A 27059-nucleotide genomic window follows, 5' to 3' on the forward strand; every position below is an offset into this window, starting at 1 on the left:
TCTGTTGAGCAAATACCGAGCACCGTCCACCAGCCGGAGCACAGTAAATAGGAACGCTCTCTCTCTCTCTGAAAGGACCTGTGATTGGTCAAAGTCTCCCGTCATGGGCTAGATTTTCTAAAGCCTGAAAACAGAGCCATGAGGAGGTGCAGAAGTCTCTCTCAGAACACTTGAATTACAATTATGCTGCCTGCTGAAGCTTTAAGAGAAACATGAAAATGAAAGGAGACAGATGGGTGGAAATACTGAGAGTTGTGAGGAGAGACGAGGGGAGGTGGAGAGGTTGTGAAGGAGGAGGAGACTTCAGCATAGAAGTGAGGATGGCCGAATAGCAGACCACAGGGGAGTAAGAGAGACACGTCTGCTGCTGAGTCAGCTGTGAATGATGGAGGTATAAGAGAGAAACACCAGAGACAGAGTGAGAGAGCTACTGTTGTGAGTGCTCCTGCTGGAACACAGTGGCCTTGAGGGATGAAGAGCAGGGAGGAGGAGGAGGAGGAGGAGGAGGAGGAGGAGGAGGCCAGCATTACACCCTGAACACGACTGCTGAAAGCTGCAGAGCATCTCCAGCCTCCAGAGGGACTATATAAGTCGTCCTCTCCTGGGAAACAGTGCTCAGCTCACCCAACCTCATCCGCTGACAGACAGAGAGCAGAGAGAGCACATCAAGATTCACCATGACACAACCACCATCTAAAAAACAGGGATTTAAAAAGTGTCGGAGCGCCACTTTCAGCATCGATGGCTTCAGCTTCACCATTGGTAAGAGGACGTGTGTGAGTGTTGGTGCTGTTGCTGAACAGATGGTGTTCTCTACTTAAGGTGGTTTATTACATTTGTCGGTGCTCACTCTCCTGTTACATTTTCTTTACTGTTTCTCTGCTGAGCTACAGCACTATCACTATTATTTCTCCAACATGTTAGTTCTCCAACTATTATTTCTCCAACATGTCCTTATCTAAATCCATAACATGACCTCTATAAAGTTGATGTCATGTGAATGTTGGATGAAGTAAATGTTTGTGTTCTGTAATACGTTGTTTAGTCTGTTTTTCCTGGTTTGGGCCCCTTAGTTCTGATGAAGGGAAATCTTAACTTTATAGCATACAGTGATGTTTTAGGAAATAGTGTTCTAACTTGTCAACAGTCAGTTTTTGTCCCTTTCTTGTTTCAACATGATAAATGCCCTGTGCTCAAAGCTGCTCCATAAAGAAATGGTTAACCCAGTTTGGTGAGGAAGATCTTGGCCTTTGCAAAGCCCTGACCTCAACCACATCCAACACCTTTTGGATGAACTTGAACACTGACTGTGAGTCAGACCTGATCACCAACATCAGCGTTGGACCTCACTAATGCTCTCGTTTCTGAAATCTCTGCAGCCAGATTCAACGTCTGATGGAAAGCTTGAATACTACAGGCCATCTCTGTTGAGGTTAAAGCGGCGTTTCCTCAGAAGTTATCGTTGTACCACGCGGGTGTGCTTCCCCTTCCTACGTTGCCTGTTTTGGGAGACGGGAGTTTGGCATACGGATCATACGTCCTGTCCATCGCAGCTGGTGTTGAGTGATAGTTGTGGAGATACTCGGTAGGCTTCCTCCAGAATACTGATGTTTGGTCGAACCGTCTTCTCAGTTGGTCTCGAGGCTCTTCGGTATAGGCATCGCTGGTTATATTGTTCCAGGGCTGCGATATGTCTGCCGTAGGTAGTTCAGCACCATAGAAGAGTGAGGACAAAACTACTGCTTGATAGACAAGCAGCTCGGTTTTAGTCAGGATGTCCGGATCCTCAAAAACTTCTATGCCTCAGCCTTGTGAAAGCCCCACTAGCACATTTTATTCTCTGTTGTATCTCAGAGTCAATGTCTAACCCTGGTGGATAGGACGCTGCTGTAATATGGGAAGTAATCCACATTCTGGAGAGTAGGGGGAATGTTGTAACACTGTCAGTTTGACCCAATCAGAAAAGAGCTGTGGTGAGGTAATCAATATCGTACACATCCCATTTGCTTTTTGAGCTCACTGGAGAAAGCCGTATGTCCCTGTGAGCAACATTATGGATTGCATGACCACAGAGGTGCCTCTAATAGGTAGTATATTTATGACGGCTAGTTAGTAGTGCATCGCCTCACTGTTTTGAGCGATGCTCGTTCATGTCTATGTAGAGTGAGCACAAGCGCGAGCAACAGGACGCTGACTTTCGTTGACTTAATGGCCACAGGTGTTGCTGTTAACAAGCAATTTCTGATTCTTACAAACAGTCCCTTTAATATGTGATAGATTATGTGAAACAGGTGTTGTATTGCGCATGTGTGTTTTCTATGCAGTATGGGTATTTAAGATGGTGACTCTCTAAAATCACCAGAAGTCTGAGGAGGAGCCTAGTACTCGAAAACATTACAGCACAATAAAAAATCTTTCTAACAGGGAGCTATTTGGTGTGCAGATCTATCTGTTTCATTCTGCTATATATCTTTGATCCAACACACCATCCTATCAGACACTTGATGTGCGTGTCTTTGCATGTTTTACATGACTATATATGGCAACAGATGTATGATCTCCAGTTGCCCTGGGATCCAACAGTTTAATGGACATTGAGTGACAAATACTGGACATTACAATAGCCCACAAACCTACCCACCTCAGCTTTGTAGTGGCTAATGTTGGAGTTACACGTTAGTAAAAAAATATCATCTGAATATTTTACTGCAATTTGATTAGATTGGGAGGTGACATAAGATACATGTTACAGACACAGATACATGTTCACATTAGTAGAACAGGAGGCCATGTCATTGTACAGTGTGTGCCAGTGTTTACTGACTGCTGTCTCTATGGGAACCAAAAGAGATGGGAAATGACTGTGACATCATTTCCACTGGTGCAAATAAAGGTGTGTGTGTTGTCCGTTGTTAGGGTGCTGAGCTCAGGGAGTCATTATCACTAATGAAGTGGCTGTTCTTTATTTCCTCCTCGTTTTCCTGATTCCAGCCACACTCCCCATCCCCCCAAACACTTTCACACAATCATTTTCATCTGCTCTACAGAAGACAAATCTCACTTCAAAAATATAATTTAACTTTCAGAAAATACATATTAAATATGTGAAATTTCACATGCTTATGGGATTGAACCAGATCCTGGTGTATGGGGACAACTGGGTTTATGAGGTCTTTTTACATACAACTCACAAACCGAGTCCAATACTGATCTAAGGGGACTAACAAACATCCATCCATCTATCCATCCATTATATTTAACTTTTTTAAATCCTGGGGAGGGGTGTATTGTTAGGGGTCTTGTGGGTGATGGTGGTATTTACGCACCATCCAGTGAAAGGTTCTTGTACTCAAACTTGAATAACATGAACACAAATGGAGCCAGGACATCCTTTTCTTATCCTGTGTAAGGCCGACCCTTGGTGGTTGGATTGCAAGTATGATCCTTTCCAAGATATAGAATTATATAGAGCAGTTCCTGGTTCTCAATGTCGTAGTTCTTCTCCGCCGGGGAAAGTCACCTTGAGAAGAAGGAGCAGGGGTGTAGCTTCTGGTCATCGGTTGCTCGCTGTGACAAGATGGCTCCAACCCCAACGTCAGAGGCGTCCACCTCTACAACAACAGGACGGGCGCAGAAGTTAACCAGGCCTTGAGGTTCTAAATCGACCACCGGAACGGGACCTTGGAGGATGTAAGCATCCTGAGTGGTGCGGCCACTGTGCTGTAGCTGCGGATGAACCTCCGGTAAAAGTTGGCGAACCCCAGAAACCGTTGCAGCTGTTTCCGGGACTCGGGCAATGTTGAAGGCTGTCTTCCACCCGTCGCCCTCCCAGATCCAGACCAAGTGGCAGGCGTTGCAAAGATCCAACTTGGTGAAAACAATTAGCAACTCGAAGGCAGAAGACATGAGGGGAAGAGGGTAACGGTTCTTGACCATTATGTTGTTGAGGCCCCTGTAGTCAATGCAGGGCCTCAGGGACTTGTCCTTCTTCTCCACAAAGAAGAAGTCCTTGCCAGCGGGTGATGAGGAGGGACAGATGATGCCAGCAGCTAGAGAGTCATTTATGTATGTTTCCATGGTGCGGACGGGGAGTACAGACGTCCCTTGGATTAGACTGTGCCAGGCTGCAGATCAATGGCGCAGTCTTATGGGCGGTGCAGCCGCAGGGATGTCGCCTTGGAAGTGGTGGTAGTCCGCTGGCACCCCCGACACGTCCGGAGCAGGGCTGCAGCAGTGGCAGAGGTTCCCTTTGTGGCAGCGCTCATGCTCCTCTGGGGGTAGACTGGTGCGTCCCACCTGTATGGGCTCAGACCCCCCTGGCTGTGGCCCTGTTGTGACTCTGGTGGCTGCTGGAGAACTTGAGGCATCAATGCTACAGGGGTCATACAAAATGTTACCTAAAATTAAGCTACAGAAGAGAATATGACACATCATTATTAGTAAGCATTTCAACCTGCTACAGATCCATCCATGTTACGTGGCTTCAGGGTTAAAGGGGAACACCACCTTAATAAAGAACTCCAATCTGTTACCTCCATGGCCTGGGACAGTTCATTCACTATGTGTGAACATGAGCTCCTCTCTCTCCAGAAGCCGGAGTCTCAGACTGGTGATGTCATAGGGTTTACAGTCAGTCCTTACTACTACTATAGTAGGAGGTCTTTAAACATTTGACTTACAGTATAATACCAATGAGAATGTGAAATGTAAGAAATTCTAATTCTTCTCTTTACAGTTGCCAATGAGGGGGGGGAAAGCAATCGCCGTCCGCTGGCCCGCCTAGCACGTGAGTTCACCAAAGTTCACACTTTTTCTATTTCAAGTTATTCTCACGAGGTGTGTAATAGAGCTAGATGTGATGTGATGTGATGTGATGTGATGTGATGTGATGTGATGGTGTGGTTGAAGCAAGGGCATAGGTTTTTCGTTTCACCATATTTACCGGGAGGAACAAACAGTGAAGGTGATCTATTGACTCCATATTGACATCATACCAGCAAGTTTACTACAGTTTCAATGTCTATCTGTAGAATATGTTGTGGAGATGAAAAAAAGTAAAGAGTTATTTTTAAATCAAGACTTCCTGCTTTCATTTCAAAATAAAAGCCCTCAAGCGTTTTTTCTATGGACAGAATTCCTTCATTTGTTAACACAAGGCTTTTATTCTGAAATATGTGCCGGACAGTGTTCTAGAACATGCAGTGACTTTTAGAGCTCCATGAATGAATATAGTACGGAGTTTTAATGGTCGATTATTACTATTATTTACAAATTACCACACGTTTCTTAACATTTCCCAAAGTCCCAAACAGAGCAAAGCTGTCTCTAAGCGAGGGGGAAGCAGAGACAGCCACACAGAGCTACCGGTCAGAGGAAAGACGCCACACTGCAGTCCAAACTATTTACAAGTCTAAAACACAGCACTCATGTCCGTTGTGAAACAAGTCAACATTGAGTCATTTTAAATTACGTAGGCTATGAAGCTACATAACAAACATAGTTCTTTTCACCCAGCCGGTAGTAGTGGGTGAACAAAAGGAACCATTTGACCCATTTGTTAAAAATAACAAATTACCTTCTGCCTAAAATGTTAAATTATTTCTGTGGTGGTGGCATGAAATGTGTTAAAATGACATAATGCGCTGTTAAGAGGTCATGGTCATCTGAGATTACATTGGGTTGATCCCCAGTCGTCCCCCAGTCCTCCCCAAGTCCTCCAGTCGTCCCCCAGTCCTCCAGTCGTCCCCCAGTCCTCAAGTCGTCCCCCAGTCCTCCAGTCCTCCCCCAGTCCTCCAGTCGTCCCCCAGTCATCCCCCAGTCCTTCCTTGCCCAGTCTTTCCCCAGTCCTCCCCCAGTCCTCCAGTCCTCCCCCAGTCCTCCCCAAGTCTTCCAGTCCTCCCCCAGTCCTCCAGTCGTCCCCCAGTCATCCCTCCAGCAGTTCTTCAAAATTAAACCCCTCTGCTACTTTGATTATTTTTAGTGGGGGGGGTTGGCGGGGCAAATGCACATTTTCTAAATACTGATGGGGGTGTGTCCCCTGTGCTCCCCTCTAATACCTACACCTATGGGTTGAAGATACATGGAAAAGCATTCACAGGATGTCTGTTTATATGAAATGTTTTTCAGGCTCACGGTCCCAGAATGCACTCTGCACCGCCGTCACAGCCGCTGTTGGCATCATTGAACACAAAGGAACCGAGAGTGACCCGCGCAGTGTCGAGGAGATCCTGGCCGATGAGCTGCCAATTGCTGATGCTCCCGACGCCATGGAGAAGACTGCTATCAGGTCACACTCACACACAAACAACACATATACAGACACAAACCTTATCATGCTTTATATCTGCTCTAAATGAATCATCATCACATGCCATATGACGTTGTGATGAAGGGAAATGTGTTGCAGCCTCCTGGGTCTACAGCTCACAGCAGTGCTTTGAGCTGAATGCTAATCATAGAATGCGGCAATGTTAACATGAGGATGTTTAGCAGGACCAATGTTTGCCATTTTCACCATCGTAGTTAAGCACGTTATATATGGAGGACCGAACCTGCCAAACTTAAAAATAGATGAATAAATAAATAAATGACTCAATAAATATATACTATATATATATATGCCATTAAATGTAGCAAACATAAAATTAAAAAATAAATGTAGTCATTAATTAATTGATATAATGTGACATGAATTGATATTTATTTCTGTTTTATTTCTTTTTTTTTAACCTTTGTTTAATTCGTTTTCTGTTTAATTTCAACTTTTATTCATTTATGCATTTATTTGTACTCATGTATTTATTTTTAGGAATTTTTAAATGTATTCATTTATTTTTGTATCTATTTTAAATGTATGTATTTATTTATGTGTTTAAGCTTTTATTTATTCATGCTGTGATTTTCCCTGGCTCATTCTGGAGATAAGGACACAAGAGGGTATTCAGCAGGATATGTAATAGTAAAACACAGATTATAGTGAAAGGTTTTTCTAAAAATGAGACACTCAAGATGTTTACATGGTGGATGAAAGGTTAAAGGTCAATGTAAGGGCCAGTCTGGTACATTTCCTTCTCTTCCTGACATCAAGCACGTGGCCTTTTAAATGAAGTGGTGATGCTGATGTATGAGTGTGTTGCAGGTTGCGATGTCTTGTGAAGCAGCTGGAGAGGGGGGAGGCATCTGTGGTGGACCTGAAGAAAAACCTGGAATACGCTGCCTCAGTCCTTGAATATGTATACGTCGAAGAAACCAGGCAAGGAGATTTAAGCTCCCTTCCGCTTTTATCAAATCACACTTAAACGTGTACTGTGTCATACAAAACGTTTGTTTTAAGTTAAGGGATTTTAAAATTCTGCTCCTGAATGCTGCTCAGACCTGTCATGACTGGTCATCACATCGACCTTTGAGCAATGGTGGAACAAGTATTCTGATTCTTTACTTCAGTGAATCTAGTCCGCTGAAGTAGGAATCCACTTCAGTTTCCTGGAAATTTACCGTACAAGTAACCGGCGTCTTAAGCCGGCCCTCCGCCTCGAAGACAATACCCGGGGCTACTTTTGACCCTAGCTCAGCTGCGGCACTGGGAGGTCCACCCTCAGGTTGAAAATTACCCTCGGCCAGAGCGTCGTCATCCTGAACACTAGACTCTGTAGGCGCCAACAAAACAATCACCCCCGACTCCACTAGTTTATTCACAACCAAAACCTCAAGATCTTTCTCAACTAGCTGTTTGGATGCCGAGAAACCAAAGTGGCTAGCAATCGCTAACAGATCGTCCTTCCTACACACAGCAACTTAGTCACGGGTGGGATTTTTGAGAAACTGTTCCAAATTAAACGACATTCCACACCCGGTGCAAACAAACAATCACTAACAATTTAACAAGTGATTCACGGAAATAGTTAATATCCCGGACGAGCCCCCATTTATGTAAAAATTCTTCATTAAAAGTAAAAGTCCTGTATTCCAAGTTTTACTGAAGTAAAAGCCCCGTACTTAAAGTACTATCGTGGCCGAAGCTAACCCCATTAAGTTTTCTGACTTGTACTGGATTGAGGTCAACTCGGGTGTGACATCATTCCCAGCTCCGACTCCTGATCTCTGAGGTAAATTGAAAGCAGCATCAATTCACAAGAAAAGGAGGGAAGGACGAGAAATATAGCATCAGATTGATGTCATATGTCGCGAGGGTGATAAAAATGCTCACAAGCAGATTCAATTATTTTTCCCGCGCAGATATTAACTGTGCACTCGCACAATATACTGTAAGTCCTCAAGCACTACTTCAACAACTTTGAGTTGTACAGGCAGCTGTGAGCGAGAAACCAAACATAGACACAAAGAGTGGGTGCTGTGTGTATATAATAGAACTAAACAGTGAGCACACAGAGCAGCCACCACAAGAGAGAGAGAGAGAGAGATAGATAGAGAGAGAGAGAGAGAGAGAGAGAGAGAGAGAGAGAGAGAGAGATTCTGCTTAAGCCAAGTCACACTATACACAACTTTCAATGTGGTCAGATCACTGCACTGTTCACACTACACGACACAAAATTGTACATTGTATGAGTTTTTTGGGTTTTTGTGACTGTGCCTCTCCCTGCAGGCGGCTGGTGGATCCAGAGGATGAGCTGAGTGACATCCAGTCAGACTCGGTTCCGTCCGAGGTTCGGGACTGGCTGGCTTCCACTTTTACCCGGCAGAGAGGTCTGATGCTGCGCCGTAACGAAGATAAGCCACGCTTCCGTAGCATCGTCCATGCAGTGCAGGCTGGCATCTTTGTGGAGAGGTTAGGTTGACTTGATGTAACAGTCCTATGGGACTCTTGGCCCTTGATAATTAAGTCAACCAAAGTCAACCAAAGTCAGCGTCCTGTTGCTCGCGCTCGCGCTTGTGCTCGCTCTACATAGACATGAACGAGCATCGCTCAAAACAGTGAGGCGACACACGTCAGCTAAAACCACAATATCACTCTATATTTCAGCTGCTTGGCAGTAATGTTAGCTGACCAGACGAAGGTCTCTCTATGAATCAATGCTGATCCTAGTGTTGGCTTTTCCTGCCTCAGCCTCCCGACCGCGGCCGGAGGGAACAGGGGAGACACCGGAGCTTTGGTCGGAGACGATAACGTTTCTCACTGCGGAGCCACGTCACTTTACAAGACACGGGAAACCTCTGTTGGTCTGGAGGAGCTGCAGCAGTTATTTCTGCACAAACGTCCACTGTACATTCACTAGATATTCTCAGAGCTAAACTAACTCTTCTGCAGTGTGGAGTGTGCACGCATGCACGTGAGAGGTAGAGCGAAAGAGCGAGAAAGAGCGCAGTGTGTGAGTGAAAGCAGGCAGGCAGAGGAGCAGAGGTGCAGAGTACAGCAGAGACTCCGGCCCTGGAGACCAAAGATATGGTCTAAAAATGGAAATTAATAACTGTTTTTTGTTTACATTTTCATTTTTATTTATCATAACTGTAGATCTATGGTACGACAGAGTATTAGGGCCACATTGAGGGGAAAAAAATTAATCTGAGATTTCGAGAACAAAGGAGGAACTTTAAGAGAAAAAAAGTCGTAGTACTATGAGAACAAAGTCATAATATTATAAAGTAGTAATTTTAAGTGTTATTTTCTTTTTTTCTCGTAAAGTTATGACTTTACTCTCGTAATATTACGACTTTTTTCTTGTTAAGTTATAACTTTATTCTCGTAATATTATGACTTTATTCTGGAAATCTCAGATTGTTTTCCCTCAATGTGGCTCTAATACGTCGTAGTACATTTGCACTTTGGCCCTCACTGCATTAAACTTATATACTATATACTTAGACTATAGGTGGTGTTACTTTCATCACAATGCTCAAATGTTTTTCGGCTCAAGACAGATTTTTTCTTTTTTTTTGCCTAAAATGGCTCTTTTGATAGTAAAGGTTGCTGACCCCTGACCTAGACTCACTGCCAACTTTATAAGCTGTTATTAATGTAGAAATGAAAGAGAAGAGATATAGTGGATCAAACTTGATTCGTGGAACTTTTTTGAGAGTTTTCTCTTTTATTATTTTATAAATATGATATGACACAATTCCAAGAAATATTTTTTCAAAGAAAACAGAACAGAAAGAAGCTCTTGTTCTGACGTTGTGTTGTGCTATGTGTCTCTGACAGGATGTACAGACGGACCTCCAACATGGCTGGTCTTAATTATCCTCCAAATGTCATCACTACACTCAAGGTATTAATGTGTGTATGCATGTTTGTTTGTGTATAGTGAAAAGAAGAGGAGGAGAGGAGAGGAGAGCAGAGGAGAGGAGAGGAGGAGGACAGGGGAGGAGAGGAGAGGAGAGGAGAAGTTATCAGAATCCCTTTATTTAACAATTGCAGGGAAAGAGAAACCAGATCACTGCTCCTCCAGAACCGGTACCAAATCCACACTGCTGGCACAAATCGTACACAGTATTTATATATATATATTTTTAAATTATTATTTATGAAGCGGCAACAATTGCACACACATCTATAACTTTTTGCAGGTGTAGGATAACAATAATCTGCACTGAAGAACTAGAAAAATACCCACACACTGCTATCATGTTTCCAGTTCTTTTATAATTATACATGCAAATGAAAAAATTTAGAGTAAAATGACAAGGGTATTTCTATGTTTTATTACATCTTCTTATCTATGACACCTTTAAAAAAAAAAAACAAGGATTAAAATAAAGCAATTAAGAGCTGAACAGGGATATTGATGAAACCTGTTTGTATTTATCTGTTCCAGCTTGTGGACACGTGGTCCTTTGACGTGTTCGCTCTGAATGATGCTAGTGGAGACCACGCTCTGAAATTTGTCTTCTATGATCTTCTCACCAGATATGACTTGATCAATCGTTTCAAGGTATGCCAACAAACTTACGTTTGCCTTTAATAACTTTTATTGATAAAGGGAAATTAAAACTCCTCCTCAATGGAGTCAAAGGAGAAAAGAGACTAGATGTTGCAGAATGGTTTGATCTTTAACAATGTAAATGTACCAAACATGAGGCTGAACTGCAAGGTCTTCATTCTGTGGAGGTATCTCCAAGTTTGTCTAGAAAAAAAGTATGAGCTAGTGGCTCAAGGCTACATTAGCCGCTACTAGCAAAACACACCCAATCTGTAACCAAATATTGCATTGTGGGTAATGTAGGTTTTGACAAAGAAGGTCAAAAAGTGGACTATAAAAGACGACATCTCCGGTTCTGCTGCATCAATTTGATCCTTTTTTTAAACAGTCCGTTGTGAGTCCAACCATGTTATAAGCAGGGGTGCACATCCATTCTGTCACAGTAAGTCTGTCAAGTTGCAAGGGGGACCTCATATTTCTGAAGAACGGTGCACATCATTGTGTTACCAAAATGATGGAGGTCTTGCATTTCCTGAGGCCAAGTTCAAGGATCAAAAATTTTAATTAAAGCTGAAAGCAGCGATGAATGGGCCCTCACACCTTCCTGCGCGTAGGGGGTACTGGCGGGACACCGATCGACGCGACCAGGAACAATGAAACCGGAACTCCGATGAGTGCAATGACGCCTGTCACAAGACTCTACGACAAACGGTTCATGAGTTATGAAAGGGGGCGTGGCTAACGTCTTGGGGCGGGGCTATGAGTCTATTTTTGCACTTTTCCATCATGCCTGAGAAATTTCGGGCAGATCGGACTATGTACAGTGGAGTTACAACAACTTTGTGTTCATGGCGAATGGCTCAAAATGTCTGCCACGCCACGGTCAGGTCGTTCAGTGAAAACTCACCATTTGAATAAATTTTTATCCTTAAGGTCTTAAGATGGTCCTGACCAAATTTCAAGTCGTTCTGATTAAATCTGTAGGAGGAGTTTGTTAAAGTGCACGGCCTATAAAACGCAAAAAAACGAGTGAAAATCGCACATCAAATTAAAAATTGCTGACTTCCTTTTGAGTTTTGGGCATACCTCCAAGAGCCTTTTTTGTGCGTCTCCGCATGTTACATATGTCTGCCAAATTTCAGTATGTAGGTGAAACCAGAGCAAGGGGCTCAATTTTTCCAACTTTCTAGAGGGCGCTAGCGGAACTTTTTTGCAACACCCAAGCCTGAGACCCTTAAAATATCACATTTTTCACCGTGTCTGATAAGTGTGCCAAGTTTAACAACTTTTTGAGCATTGCAAAAACCTCAAGCATTTTGGCAAATTTTTCTTGAGCGCTACCCACAAAATCAGCTGTGCTGCTCATCCCACAAATGCATGATCCTTAAATTGTAAAATTGTAAAATTTATATTCTATGTAAAAAGAGTGAAATAATCGACCAAACACAAATTTCCAAACTTTGTTTTCCGAGTTTATTACACTGAGCTTTCTGTTGTTCTTCATTCAACTTGTTTTGCCATCTGGCCATAGCCACTGGCCATAGCCCAGTCAGCCACTGGCCATAGCCAGTGGCTGACTGGGTTTTTCAGCTTGACTAGCTTGTTTGTAAGCAAAAGCTCGTGCCACATTTGTGTGGTCCCCCACTCTTTTCGTGTTTATCAAATAATAGATAGTTGAAATTCTTTGAGCCTGTATGAAACACACCTGTTGTGTCTGCCTGTCATTTCGGTGTGCTCATCATTGGCTTCAACACAGATCTTGGAGCCACTTTTCAGAAAAAATGTCTTTTCTTCTGCTCAGGTTCGGTTTGACGTTTGTTTGTAGGTGGCTGGACGTCGAAATAGATGCTTCGTTTAATGTCTGTTGTTTTTTTTATCTCTCACAGTAGGCTACGTCATCGGTTCAAGAAAAGTGTGTTGACAAGAAACGATTTGCAGTTGCTGTCTTGAACCCAAATGAGTGTTCTAAAACAATTGACGGTACACGTTTCTGATTTTTATCCCGCATGCATACCTGCATACCTGTTATGTGCACCCCTGGTTATAGGAATGCAATGCAAAAAAATTGGTTGAGAACTCTTTAACAAGTCTCACTTCATGGACTCAGACAAGGTCAAATATTTATTGAAATAATATTCAGGGCAAGACCTGTTGTTGTATTGCACTTTTTGTGAGCTTGTGAAGAAAAGTCTGGATGGGAAGTTTGGGAATTAATTCATAGTTTTGGCATACAAAATTTGGACTAATCTGGAATTATCCTTCAAGTGATGTAACTGTGGTTAATTTACATTAACACTGCAGTATTTGTCATTATGCTTCATTGTTGTGTTTCCTCTATTGCAGGTCCCTATTTCTGCTCTCATATCATTTGTGGACTCGTTGGAGGTGGGCTACAGCAAACACAAGAATCCTTACCACAACCTGATGCATGCTGCTGATGTCACACAGACCATCCATTACCTGCTCCTCAAAACTGGCATGGTGGTAAGTCATATGTTGAGTTAATGCAAAATGCAATGCACCTTTCTAACAGCCCGGACACACCTGGAACGTCAGGAGTGCGTGGCTGCTGCGTGGCCTGATGGCTGCGTGATACACGCGTTGGCCGTTCACACCAGCTGCATTTCAGCTACGTGTCTGCTGTGTTTCTGCTGCTTCAGCTGCTGCTGTCAGCCCTTTCTTTCTACATAGAGTTTGTCTTTTAATAGCCATTTCATTTCATTATAAATATCATTTACATTTATTTTAGACTGAGAAAGGTTAAGAAACGTGTGGTAATTTGTAAATAACAGTAACAATCCACAATTAAAACTCTACTCTATTCATTCATTGAGCTCTCCAAGTCACTGCACGTTCTAGAACACTGTCCGGCACATATTTCAGAATAAAAGCCTCGTGTTAACAAATGAAGGAATTCTGTCCACAGAAAAAATGCTTGAGGGCTTTTATTTTGAAATGAAAGCAGTAAGTGTTGATATAAACCCCATACTTTATCAATTCATGGAGCTCTCCAAGTCACTGCATGTTCCACAGCACTGGCTGCTCATATTTCAGAATAAAAGCCTCGTGTTAACAAATGAAGGAATTCTGTCCATAGAAAAAAACGCTTGAGACAGGACATGAACAGCGGTAGATGAAAGTCTGTGTTTGTTTGACCCGTCCAACCCTCTGTCCCGTCATACATCAGTTGCTCTCTGGCTGTCTAATAATGACGCGGATGCATTTACATTATAGGGTTAGTTGAAAAAAGTAGAAAAAAGTGACATTTCTCTCTCTCTCTCTCTCTCTCTCTCTCTCTCCCACCACCCATCTCTCTCTCTCCATCAGCACTGGCTAACTGAGTTGGAGATCTTTGCCATCATTTTTGCAGCTGCCATCCATGACTATGAACATACAGGAACCACGAATAACTTCCATATTCAGACCAGGTAATGTCCACACAGCATCATTTAAATCACTACAGTTGCTGAGGACTATCAGGGGTCGTATGAGCCATAATTCATTCTGCCTTATGATTAATGTAGCTGTGTGGGATTTGCAGGTCAGACACAGCCATGTTGTACAATGACCGAGCTGTTCTGGAGAACTACCACGTCAGCGCTGCTTATCGCCTTCTACAGGGTGATGATGACATGAACATCCTTTCTAATCTTTCCAAAGATGACTGGAGGTGAGAGGAGACAGCTGAGATTGACATGTCATTGTTTTCACGGGTGTTTCAATTTGATAATTTACATTCAAAATACAATGGACACCAGTGGTGAAACACTAGACAGGTAACGGTTGGCCAGAAGTGCTGCAGCTGTGGCGGTCGTCAAAGCAAAAACCCGGCTGTGGGAGGAGTTCGGATAGACCATGGAGAAGGACTTTAGGTTGGCCTCTTGGAAGTTCTGGAAAACAATTAGATGACTCAGAAAGGGGAAGCAGGGCTCGACTCAGGCTGTGTTCAGCAGGGGAGAAGAACTGCGGATCTGGACTGAGGATATCGTCAAGCGGTGGAAAGAGCATTTGAGAAACTCCTGAACCCAACCAACACGTTCTCCGTAGAGGAGACTTAGGGGAAGGCTGTTGGGCTGTCTTGGCCCAGTGTTGCGTGGAGGTCAGGGACAGTGCCTGTGGAATGGCAGACCGGGTGGTGGTTCCCATTTTTAAAATGGGGAGCGCAGGGTGTGCTCCAATTATCGGGGTATCACACTGCTCAGCCTCTCCGGGAAAGTTTATTCTAGGGTGCTGGTAAAGCGGCTCAGACCGATTGTCGAACCTCGGATTCAGAAGGAACAATGCGTCCTGGCTGTGGAACAGTGGACCAGCTCTTTACGCTTGCGGGGCTGTTGGAAGGGCCATGGGAGTTTGCCATTCTAGTCTACATGTGTTTTGTGGACTTGGAGAAGGCTTACGGCTTTGTGTCCCAGGGATTCCTGTGGGGGGTACTGCGGGAATATGGGGTCGCTGTTACGAGCCATCCGGTCCTTGTGAAAGCTTTGTGCGTTTACTCGGCACAAAGTCAAACACGTTTCCGGTGGGTGTTGGCCTCCGCCAGGGTTGTCCCTTGCCACCGATCCTGTTTGTGATTTTCATGGACAGGATCTCAAGGCACAGCCAGGGGGAGGAGAGTGTCCGGTTTGGGGGCATCAGGATTGCGTCGCTGCTCTGAGTGTGAAGCGGTCGGGATGAGAGTCAGTACCTCCAAGTCTGAGGCCATGGTGCTCTGCCGGAAACCGGTGGATTGTGCCGGTTGGGAGTGAGTCTTTGCCCCAAGCGAGGCAGTTCAAGTATCTCGGGGTCTTATTCATGAGTGTGGGGAACAATGGAGCGGGAGATGGACGGGTGGTTCGGTGCGGTATCTGCAGTTGTGCAGGCGCTGTACTGGACAGTTGTGGTGAAGAGGGAGCTGAGCTGGAAGGCGAAGCTCTTGATTTACCAGTCCATCTACGTGGTGAATGGGGTGGAGGAGGGTTGCATCGATCTCATTCATCGATCAAATGACAGCTGACAGCATCACTGAAAATTTGAATAACCGCAGCCGGCCAATCAGGATGTGCCTACCCGAATACATGCGGACCCCACAGTATGTAAGGCAGCACACACCGCTGTCTGCTATCCTACACCCTCTTCTGCAAGCGGCCTCTTGGTAGAGGGCCCCGCCTCTGGTAAGGCAGCGGACTGAACTCCACCCCACCTATTGATGTACACCACCTTGGTGCGGTTTTCGGTTCTCACCAACACGTGCCTCCCCGCGTATCAGGGGCCTAAAGTGTTGGAGGACCAAGAACACTGCCTGTAGCTTAAAGAGGTTGATGTGTGGCCCTGCATCAGGGGCCACTCATCACGCTCTCCCCCAGCAGGTCCCTTCCCACCCATCCATGAACACCGTAGCGTAGGAAGTCACTCGTCCCAGCGGTGTTCCCTGCAACAGGTGTTGTGGGTCCCCAGTATCGCAGGTCATCCTGTACTGAGGGGGGAATGGTAACCAAGTGTTGCTTGTGCTTCCTGGTATCCAAGTGAAAATTGGCAAACCAACTCTGCTGGAGGCTAGGAGCCCCAGCGGTACCACACTGGATGGGCAGCTGCCACAAACCCCAGCGCCTGCATGACGGTCAACGCCGTCACCGTTGCACCCTGCCGCAGTTACAAACTACTCTAGCCTACTGTGGCTAGAGACATCACAAGGCCCGTGGCCGTTGCAACACCTTGAGTTAGATTAGTAATTTGGCTGATGTTGCGGTCCAAAATATCAGAGGGCGAAGCCTGTGTAAGTTAGAACTGAACAAGTGAACGGCCTCAGTCAGCTGACTGAGTTGGAAGCGGGGAAAGCGGAGACAGAGAGAATAAATAGAGTCGGTGTGAAGAAAGTCCAATTCCTGATTGAACTTTTGCTGAGCTTCATTTTAATTCATTCTGAAGGGAACATGACTGTTTATGGTAATACATCCAATAGCTGTTGAGATATTTCACTTTCAGAGAACTGCGGACACTGGTGGTGGAGATGGTTTTGGCCACAGACATGTCCTGCCACTTCCAGCAGATCAAAGCCATGAAGAGCCTCCTACAGCAGCCTGAGGCGTGAGTAGTGGCAATTCACCAAAGCATAAACCTATGGAGCCCAGGAGTGGCCATTGAGAGAAAAAAATAATCTATGTTGAGGCCACAATTTAATAATTTGTGTGCACGAGATATCATTTGTGGCCTCGATTTAATTATAACATTACCACGTTTTAGTTAATTTGAGCGCTCGAGATAAGTGTATATACAGAGAACCAGCACAGCATCCCCGCTGCAGTCTCTAACTGGAGTGATGTTAAGCATGGCAGATATGCTGGTTACATTTTGTGCAACCAGCATCAGACATTTGTAAAATAACCACATAATTGTTTCTCTCTATAGCCGCTCCATGGCTCCTGGTCCTTCACAAATTTCAACAAGTTAGTGGGGATGCTGACACCATCAAATCATGAGGCAAAGTTGGGTTTACAGTGACTCCATTATAATTATTTCAGATATCACTACAGTAAAAATGTAGAGGGGTTGTTTTAGCTGACTTAACTTGCAGTGACTTTTTCCTCTAGCCGAGAGAAAATTGTCCTTGCCTGAAAAAAAGTATTCTTTGGTCCTCTAAATATTGCCTTGATTATATGTTTGAATACAATATATGACTAATACTACCATATCTGCGCTTTAACTTCAAAATGTCACCTTTAATTTAAAGCTATGGTGGGTAATGCATTTTAGAAACATTTTAGTTTTATTGTTGACATTCTCTTTACATACCAACGGCAATCAATAAATCAAATGTACTCACGAAACAAATATAAAACAATGTAGTATGTGGCTGTCACGGGACATTCACTCATGAGTGGGCTACCTGCCTGTCTACCGACCTACCCGCCCACCAAAGTACCAAAGACACTTATAATAATTGCAATCAACCATGTGGGTACAACAACACAAATTGTAAGAATCATTCAAGAACATCAACTTCATCAAGCAAAATTATATACATGAGCTACACAAGCAAGTGCTTTTCTTACGCAGCTGGGCAGCAGCATGTTGTGTCATTGACAGCAGCCCAGCAGTGACTGACTGGACTGTATTTGCAGGATTGACAAAGCAAAAGCCTTATCCCTGCTGCTGCACACTGCCGACATCAGCCACCCTGCCAAACGCTGGGACCTCCACCAACGCTGGACTACATCCCTGCTGGAGGAGTTCTTCAGACAGGTAGGCCCACTTCCAAACCACCCCCTCCACCCTCTCCCTTCCCACTTCCACTCTGTTTGCGCGTTTGCACGTTTAGGTGGAGGGTCCGCCATATTAAGTTGCATTCCAAACCAATTCACGGGGAGTGGAAGTGAGTTATAAAACCCTCCAACAGCGAGTCTGCATTGATGCCGACTAACCAGCTGCCCTCACTGACGACGTGCAACGCTGTTTAGTGTTCGTCATGGAACACGATCCAATGTCAGTTCCGTGCGACTGCCTGTACAAATATTTACTGTAAACTACTCAAACTAAGAGGCGTTTAATTTATTCTCCTTTATTGTCATACAGAGGTCAACAACATAAAGAAAATAGATTGTATTTAGGATCAAATATACCCTTGTCTAGACTAGACAACAGTAGACATGTTCATTAGATTGTAAATTGTTGCATATCGTATGTATGTATGTATACAGTATAAACGTGAATATATATATATAACACACAACATATATGTATTATTGTTACCCCTATCAGGAGTTATAACCCCATAATTTATTATATCTTTAACTGTGCAATACTGATTTAACAGTGCAATAATTTGGACCCCCCCCCCAGAGATCAATAAAATATTTCTGATTCTGATATTTATTTCCTTGCCGGAGAGAAAGAAGTTCGTCCCGAAGTAGCTGCTGTATTGACCCCCTCCACCTTACAGAAGGGAGCTTCATTGAGCTGTGAGTGTGACTACAAACAGAGTTCACTCCACCACGGAGTGGGAGGGTGGAGGGGCCGGAGCTGCTCTCGACCTACTGCAAGACCCAGGGCATTATGGGAAACGCCTGGCTCGCGCCTGATCAAAGAGCTGATTGGCTCTTAGTTTTGACAGCAAACACCATGTGTTGTAGAAAGTCACAACTTTCTGTGTAATTGTAATATTTAACACTAGATTGTAGGATATTAGTCTCATGTTGTGCAATGAAGGTTTCATCTGTTAACAAACATATCTTGTGTGGTTGATAATAATAATTGTTATAATAATGAAGGTTATCTATATATAACACTTATCAAAATGAGTGCTCATTACAAAGTGCTTTACAAGGCGGACATAAAAATAATAAAGGATAGAATCCAATGCCAGATAAACGCACATTTCCACATAGATTAACAAACAAATATAAATAAATCCCAATGTGGTCTGAAAACTACAAGTGGCCTACAGATCGGATCTAACAGGAAGTAACTTTTTCTGTGACTTCCTGTAAATTGAATTATACCAACAACAAAAAAAGGGGGTCCCTTATAAATGATCAAACAGTTAATACTATGAAATACCAAAATAGTCACCAGGGATTTATTTTCTGTTGGATACATTAAAAATCAAGTATACTCTTGCTGGTTTCTCCAAAGTTGCCTACCCCAGCTTTAATCTCTCACATGTAGACAATGTGTACGTAGGTGATGGCCATCTGTATCAACAAAACACATTTAGAGCACCCGATTCGAGTGTTACCAGGCCATTAAATAGGCGTTATCAGTTGCTATAAGCACCAAAGACGTGGGTCAGTACGGGCCTACAACGCCTAATACATTGTAAAAGTGAAAGTGAAACTTAAAAAGCAACACGTTCTAACATAACGTAAAATTGAATGAAACCTCACACTTTGAACACAAATAAAAAGACTTCTTTAGGTTTATGCACCAAAACTACAACTTGTTTAGGTTTAGGCAACAATAAACAGTTAAGTTTAGGGAAAACATAATGTTTTGGGTTAAATTAACTACTTCTTTTGGTGATCTACCATGTGAAGAGATGATAAAACCTACTAGTGGGCATAGTAGGCCCCTATTAACCCACATCTATGGGGCTTATAGCGACTGATAACGCCTATTTAATAGCCTGACAGCAGTCTAATCGGCTGTTTAGAGTCAGAATACATCAACTAAACGTACATTGAAGATGTGAATCAAAGGTCAAAGCGTTTAGATAAATGTACATCTGGGCCGAGGCTCACTGCTCAAGTAGGCAGCCAAGATTCCCTCATTGCAGTCAATTAGGTTATGTACGAAAAGATGCTAACAGCTGGTCCGATTAATTATGCTAACATTGCAGGAGTTAGTTTTATAATCGTATACCACAGCACTGGTCCAACATTAATATTACTAAGTAAATTATGCAAGAGGACAGTCTCACGTGTTTTCATTTTACATAGGCAGTAGGCAGTAGATTAAGATTTACAAAGATGTACTTCCTCCAACATGTGCAAAAGTGAGCTGTGCTGACAGCACCTTGTGATGCTGAATTTCTTTTCAGGGTGATAAAGAAGCAGAGCTGGGTCTACCTTTCTCCCCCCTCTGTGACCGCAAATCCACCATGGTGGCCCAGTCCCAGATTGGTAAGGTATACACCAGACACCGCAAATCCAGTTGATTTATATTTGTCCTCAGGGGTCATAGTGTTTGTTGTTTATCTTGTAAACGTATGAACAGTCCAGTCCAGTTCAACACATTATCCTGGTAATGTTTAGCTATGGTACAGTCCAGGTTTCCAGCACAGATCACAGGTCTGTGTTATGGGATCCATTGTTTTACTGTGTCTCTTGAGGACTGATTCTGTTCCATTTTGTGGATTCAGCGATGTGACCATAACAATCATGGAACTTAAACATGGCGTATATTCATTCATTCGTGCTCTGATGAAGTTATCATGTTTTTACGGTGGACAAACATAGAGGTGAAACTGAATATTTGTCCCAGGTCTGTCACCTGAGCTGAGGTTAGAACCTCTTCAGGGCCTTGAGGTCAATCCAGGGATTAGAGCTCATTAGGTCTTGGTCTTCTGCACTGTTGTGTTCAGTTCACTAATTATTTTACAAAAAAGGATGTGAACATTGTATCGATAGATTGCGTCAAAGAGTAATGTAGAAGTGACGGTACTGTGTACCGGTGAGTACCAGCCCCTTTTTGAGCACTGGACCGCACTGTTGGCAGAAGAGCCCTAGACTGTGAGAACTCTAAGCAGCATGAATAGGAATGAATGAATGAATTTTCCAAAATGGCCACCAGCGGTTGGTCAAACTTTCTTATCCCATTGAACCTGGGATTTTGTCTGGATCCCAAAGCAGAGACTGACCCACGTAGGTAAAGATGAAAAGAGTTTATTTTACAACCAAAAAGCAGGCAGTGGAGGCAGGAAGCTGGCTGGCTTGTAGCGGAATCACCGACGAGGGGAAAGCGGATTCTCGGAGACGACACGAGGACTGAACACATGGAAATATCAGTCACTGGAGGCACTGTTACTGGCAACGCAGCGAGGCACACAGGATAACCCAACGACACGGAATTATCTGGCAGAGCAGTGGAGTGGAGACCAGGCTTTTTATGGAGAGGTTGATGAGCCAATTGAAACCCGGTGTGCCTCGTTGCTTCCTTGGGAGAAGCCAGCCAACCCCCCCCCCCCCTTGCCACACACATGCCCTGCCAGGAGAAAGAGACAGAGAGGGGAGGGGAAGAGAGAGAGAGAGAGAGAGAGAGAGAGAGAGCAAACACAAAAGAAGCTACAACAAAACCAAAACTAGTTAGATAGTGTAGAAGCATGCAAGTAACATGCGTATAATTATGTAGACTGTTGACGTCTCATTGATAAATGTAGTAACTTTAGTAGTAGCAGGGCTCAACAATAAAGCCTGGGACACACCAGGAACGTCAGGAGCGCGTGGCGGCTGCGTGGCGTGGTGGCTGCGTTATTTATGCGTCGGGTGTTCACACCAGCTGCGTGTCTGTTGCGTTTCTGCTGCTGCAGCTGCTGCTGTCAGCCCTTTCTTTATTCATAGAGTTTGCCTTTTAATGGCCATTTCATTTCATTATAAATATCATTTATATTTATTTTAGACGGAGAAAGGTTTAGAAACATGTGGTAATTTGTAATTAATAGTAATAATCCACAATTAAAACTCCGTACTATATTCATTCATGGAGGTCTCCAAGTCACTGCATGTTCTACAACACTGTCCGGCACATATTTCAGAATAAATATAAATGATATTTATAATGAAGGGCTGAAAGCAGCAGAAATGCAGCTGACACGCAGCTGAAATGCAGCTAGTGTGAACGCCCGACGCGTGAATCACTCAGCCACCACGCCACGCAGCCGCCACGCGCTCTTGACGTTCCTGGTGTGACTGGGGCTTAAGGATTGCCCGATTGCCTGGGGCAAGTAAAATGCCACGTCGGGCTAGTAAGTCTAGCAAGTGACTTGTGCAATTGGGCAAGTGGTAAAAGAATTAGACACATTACGTTTTTTGTATCTAAGGAGTGAGCCATCTCACCTCCGTCTCATCTCTTTTGAGATTTGCACATGCACAATCGGGCACTCGCGAGACAAAATTGACAAAAGGTTTCTTCTAAAAGACACAGGGTGTCCAACACCCTTTTACATCTTCTAATTCACAGCCTGCAAACAAGATGAACTGGTCTCTGTGTGTCATCTGCCAACAGTGTCATCAGCACAGCCCTGGTGTACGGCATGATAATAGCCAATAGATGCATATTGAAACTTTGGAAATCAGCCCCCCCCAGTTTGAGACCTTTTTAGGGATGCGGGCACGAGATAGCTAATGATTTCCTGTTAATAACAAGAATAAGCAGAAGGTACAAAGGGAATGTTAATTGGCATGGCTACTGTTTCCTTCAGGATTCATCGACTTCATCGTGGAGCCAACATTCACTGTGTTGACAGAAATGACCGAGAAGATTGTGACACCGCTTATTGAGGAGGCCTCTCGTTCTGGGTTGGATGGCTTCAGACGCTCTAGGTGACACACAAAAGACCCTCATGTTCTGCACATGACACTATTATATATATATATATATATATATACACAGTGTATATATATATGACTGAATGTTTGTGTGTATGTGTTTGTACTGTCCACAGTGTCAACAGCATCAATGGTAGTGATGGAAAGCAGTCCAGTGTGAAGAGTACAGGCTCAGAGGGCAGCTGCTCTCTGACCACAGTGGACTTCAAGAGCTTCAAGGTCACATGGAACCAGGAGATCCATCACAACAGAGAGACATGGAAGACCCAGGCAACCAAAGGTAGCCTCTGACCTCTTAATAATAATATCTCAATCTCACATAATACCCCCTTTCCCACCGAGGACTCAACCAGGGTTGATGAAAAGGTTAACTCGCGTTGACTGACTCAGGTTCATGACCAAGGTCGAGAGGTGGGTCAGACCAGGGTTGCTAACAACCAGGGAGGGGGGCAAATCTATTTGGGGAGGTACAGTCGTGATGCAACTGTCACAGGTCGCCGTAGCTCAAACAAGCGGTGCGACATACGGCAGCAGGAATGATTTGAGACACACCGGAGGTGAACGACGGACGAGAAAGGTGAGGAAGACATTAATTTAGCGACCGGGACGTTGAGGGACAACGGAGTGTAGTGCACATAAGAAGGCTGCTGAATGAGAGAGACATCCGCTGTTACGCTACACGGAAACACACCGTTTAAGCTAAACCACCTCACCTCACGGTACCGCCAGCTGTGAGCACATCTGTTTAAAGCGTGTTTGCACATGTTCTATTTGAAACGTTTCCTTTTCTAACTTTATTAATTTTCCAAATAAACCTGCATAAAGATCCATCTGTCACCTGTTCCGTCTGTTATAAAGTAACAAACCCAGTCCCAGTTCATTACATTATCAAGCTATCAGCAAACTAAAGGAAATAAACTGGCTGCACGCTGGTCCAGTGGTTAGCACTGTCGCTTCACAGTTCAACACGGCTTGGGGTCCTTCTGTGTGGAGTTAGCATGTTCTCCCCGTGTTAGCGTGGGTTTACTCCGGGTGCTCAGGTTTCCTCCCACAGTCCAAAGACATGAAGGTTAGGTTAACTGTTGACTCTAAATGTCCCGTAGGTGTGAATGGTTGTTTGTCTCTATGTGTCAGCCCTGTGATAGTCTGGTGACCTGTCTTTACCCAATGTCAGCTGGGATCGGCTCTAGAATAGGATGAGAGGTTACAGAAAATGGATGGATGGATGAAATATAAGCTCATTTTATTACATTTGGACAAGCTCTTACATTATCCAACGGTTGTCACATGTCCAGCAGAAAAACTTTAATAGGTCTACAATATGAAGCATCTCTTCATATGGAACATGGGTCAGATAACCCTGGTCTGACCCTGGTCATTGGTGTGAAAGACGTATTAAGTCAGTCTTTCCAATCTTTGCCTAAAAGATCCACATTTTCAAATCCAGATGTGAGAACTAGCTCGGAGTAGACGTCCTGCTCTCTGCAGCAGATGTCGGTAGTTCTGCTTCTTTCCCCAAGGCTTTAGGCAAGTATAGGCATGTTCACCACACATGCACCACAGTGGACACTACAGGTCCAGTCTGTTTGTCCATCCAAGTGTACCATACCAGACTAGAAACTGTCTCTCACAACACAACTATTCAATGAAATCATAGCTTTAGGCTAAGAAATAAACACAACTTTACTGGGATTTCCCTTTGGGTAATCAGCACCTGTGGACTTTATTATCAATGTGTGTGTGTGCGTGTGTGTGCGTGTGTGTGCATGTGTGTGTGTGTGTGTGTGTGCTGGTAGACCTGGACGACAAACAGAAGAAGGTGGCAGAGGAGGGCAGCCAGGGAGAGAAGGACACAGAAGAGGAGAAACAGTCGAGGAGACCCAACGATGGACAGGAGGAGACGAAAACAGATGTGGAGATACAGAAGATGGCGGAGGACAGGAGGCAGCAGGAGGAGCGAAAGCCCAAAGAGGAGGAAGGAGACGATGATCAAGGTGGAGTTCCGGGATCCTTGCTGGGATCAGGCCCACATCACACAGACCAGAAGAAGGCTGACGGCCAATCAGAGAGGCAACAGAGGCAGTGTCACAACGGTACACAGTGCAAAAGTACATTTACTCAAGTACTCTGCTTAGGTACAATTTTAAGGTACTTAATTTTATGACTATACTACCACTCCGCTACGTACTGTACAATCCACGACGAGGCAGATACTGTAGTTTTTAATTCACTAAATATATTTGACAGATATAGTTAGTAGTTACTTTCACTGAAGTGAATATTTACAGTTTCAAGTTATTTATTGTCATATGAACAATTAGAGAAAGGCAGTTGTTGGCAATGACAATCTCAGGCTCCCTTCAACAATACTCATTAAATGTGTCGAAAAAGAAAGTAAAAAAATTAGAATCTAAGACATAAACTAGTGAGTCCAGGTCAGGTCCTCACTGATGTGAACCCAGAGGAACCTGAAGCGGCCGACTCTCTACTGATGGAGACGGGGGGCGTGTCCCTCTCCCCGTCTCTTCCTGTAGTCCACAATCAGCTCCTTTGTTTTACTGACATTGAGAAGGAGGTTGTTGTCCTGACACCAACATGTCAGGGCTCCGACCTCCGATAAGGATCCAATCACAGAGAGCGGTGTTCAGTCCCAGGTCTCTGAGCTTGATGATGAGTTTGAAGGGCACCATGGTGTTGAATGCTCTATGAACAGCATTCTCTCACACATGTGTTCCTCTGGTCCAGGTGTGAGTGTGCAGAGTGGAGGTTTACGCCCGGGACACAGTACCAACGGCGTGGTGGCTGCGTGATTCACGCCAGCTGCATTTCAGCTGCGTGTCAGCTGCGTTTCTGCTGCTGCTGTCAGCCCTTTCTTTCTAAATAGAGTTTGCCTTTTCATGGCCATTTCATTTCATTATAAATATCATTTATATTTATTTTAGACTGAGAAAGGTTAAGAAACGTGTGGTAATTTTTAAATAATAGTAATAATCCAAAATTAAAACTCCGTAATATATTCATTCATGGAGCTCTCCAAGTCACTGCATGTTCTACAACACTGTCCGGCACATATTTCAGAATAAAAGCCTCGTGTTAACAAATGAAGGAATTCTGTCCACAGAAAAAATGTTTGAGGTCTTTTATTTTGAAATGAAAGCAGGAAGTGTTGATTTAAAAGTAAGTCTTTACTTTTTTTTCAACTCCTTAACATATTCAACAGATAGAATAGTAGTAATCTTGCCGTTCTTCATAATGGATGCTCTTGATGAGTGCTACTGGGCAATAGTTGGTTTAAGCAGATGGCTTTGGTCTTTTTGGGGAGAGGGACAATGGTGGTCTTCTAGAGACATGCAGGGACGAGGAAACGTCGTTTGGTTGCATTTACAAGGCTTTAAAAGAAAGAAAATCAGATGGCTGTGTGATCCACCCAAGATGCATAGCGTGTACATTGAGTATAATGCTGACTTTTTTAACATTTTCTAGATTTTTAGAGAGCTGCACGTTGCAAGAAGTTGTTACAGTTAGAAATAATATCTGATATGCCACCCAGCTCAGCTCAGACACCAGAATGTGATTCCTTGCTAACTTTGTTAATTTTGCTGTTCTCTGCAGGCTCTCAGCCTGACTGCCCTCTAATCCATTACTTCAAGAGACCCAGCTACTCTGCCAGCTCCTACCGGCTGCTCCGGTCAAAGGTCACTGAGATGCGGCCCATCGATGCAAGGGGGAAAGCCAGGAGACTGCAGCGCATCTCCCTGCGTCGCCGAAAGTGACCTCACAGTATAGAGTGTGACATCAGCGTGATGTCAAATCATAAGATACCATCACATAATAATCGGTCTTTGTTTCTATCTGCATGTTGCAGTCTTGTACTCCAGCTGACCTTCTGCTTCGTTACAGTCTTAGTAGTATATTATAGTATTGTAGTTTAGTAGTATAGTATAGTTTTAGTGTAGGGAATTGTTGCTGCATCATTACTGACAACTCCTCCTTCTTTTAAATCACTTCTCAAACTATGACTTTTTTCCAAAATACATTTTTTTATGAATAATAATATCAATATAATGAATAATTTCTTAATTCAATTTTTTGCTTAATTATATAAAGGGACTGTTTGTAGGAATCAGAAATTGCTTGTTAACAGCGACACCTGTGGCCGTTAAGTCAA

The 27059-nt window shown here is 43.8% G+C and overlaps 1 protein-coding gene across 1 annotated transcript; it reads left to right on the top strand.

Annotated features, from left to right (window-relative positions):
- The first annotated feature begins 355 nt into the window (after window positions 1-355).
- On the top strand, window positions 356-27059 carry pde1ca (phosphodiesterase 1C, calmodulin-dependent a). The gene is made up of 17 exons (XM_037756211.1): window positions 356-762; window positions 4736-4786; window positions 6127-6286; window positions 7139-7252; window positions 8603-8785; window positions 10157-10223; window positions 10770-10886; window positions 13218-13358; window positions 14202-14302; window positions 14416-14544; window positions 16836-16937; window positions 17972-18092; window positions 20386-20467; window positions 22765-22885; window positions 23008-23171; window positions 24688-24984; window positions 26504-27059. The coding sequence occupies exons 1-17, from the start codon at window positions 678-680 to the stop codon at window positions 26662-26664; spliced, it is 2196 nt and encodes a 731-aa protein (XP_037612139.1). The 5' UTR covers window positions 356-677; the 3' UTR covers window positions 26665-27059.

This window comes from Sebastes umbrosus, chromosome 21 (assembly GCF_015220745.1).
Source record: "Sebastes umbrosus isolate fSebUmb1 chromosome 21, fSebUmb1.pri, whole genome shotgun sequence".
Lineage (NCBI taxonomy): Eukaryota > Metazoa > Chordata > Actinopteri > Perciformes > Sebastidae > Sebastes > Sebastes umbrosus.

Bases quoted from the DNA above. Each gene is read 5' to 3' on its own strand.
- pde1ca (XM_037756211.1), top strand. From the start codon at position 678: ATGACACAACCACCATCTAAAAAACAGGGATTTAAAAAGTGTCGGAGC. The intron at 763-4,735 runs GTAAGAGGACGT...TTCTCTTTACAG, and splicing joins TGGCTTCAGCTTCACCATTG to TTGCCAATGAGGGGGGGGAA. The intron at 10,887-13,217 runs GTATGCCAACAA...CCTCTATTGCAG, and splicing joins ACTTGATCAATCGTTTCAAG to GTCCCTATTTCTGCTCTCAT.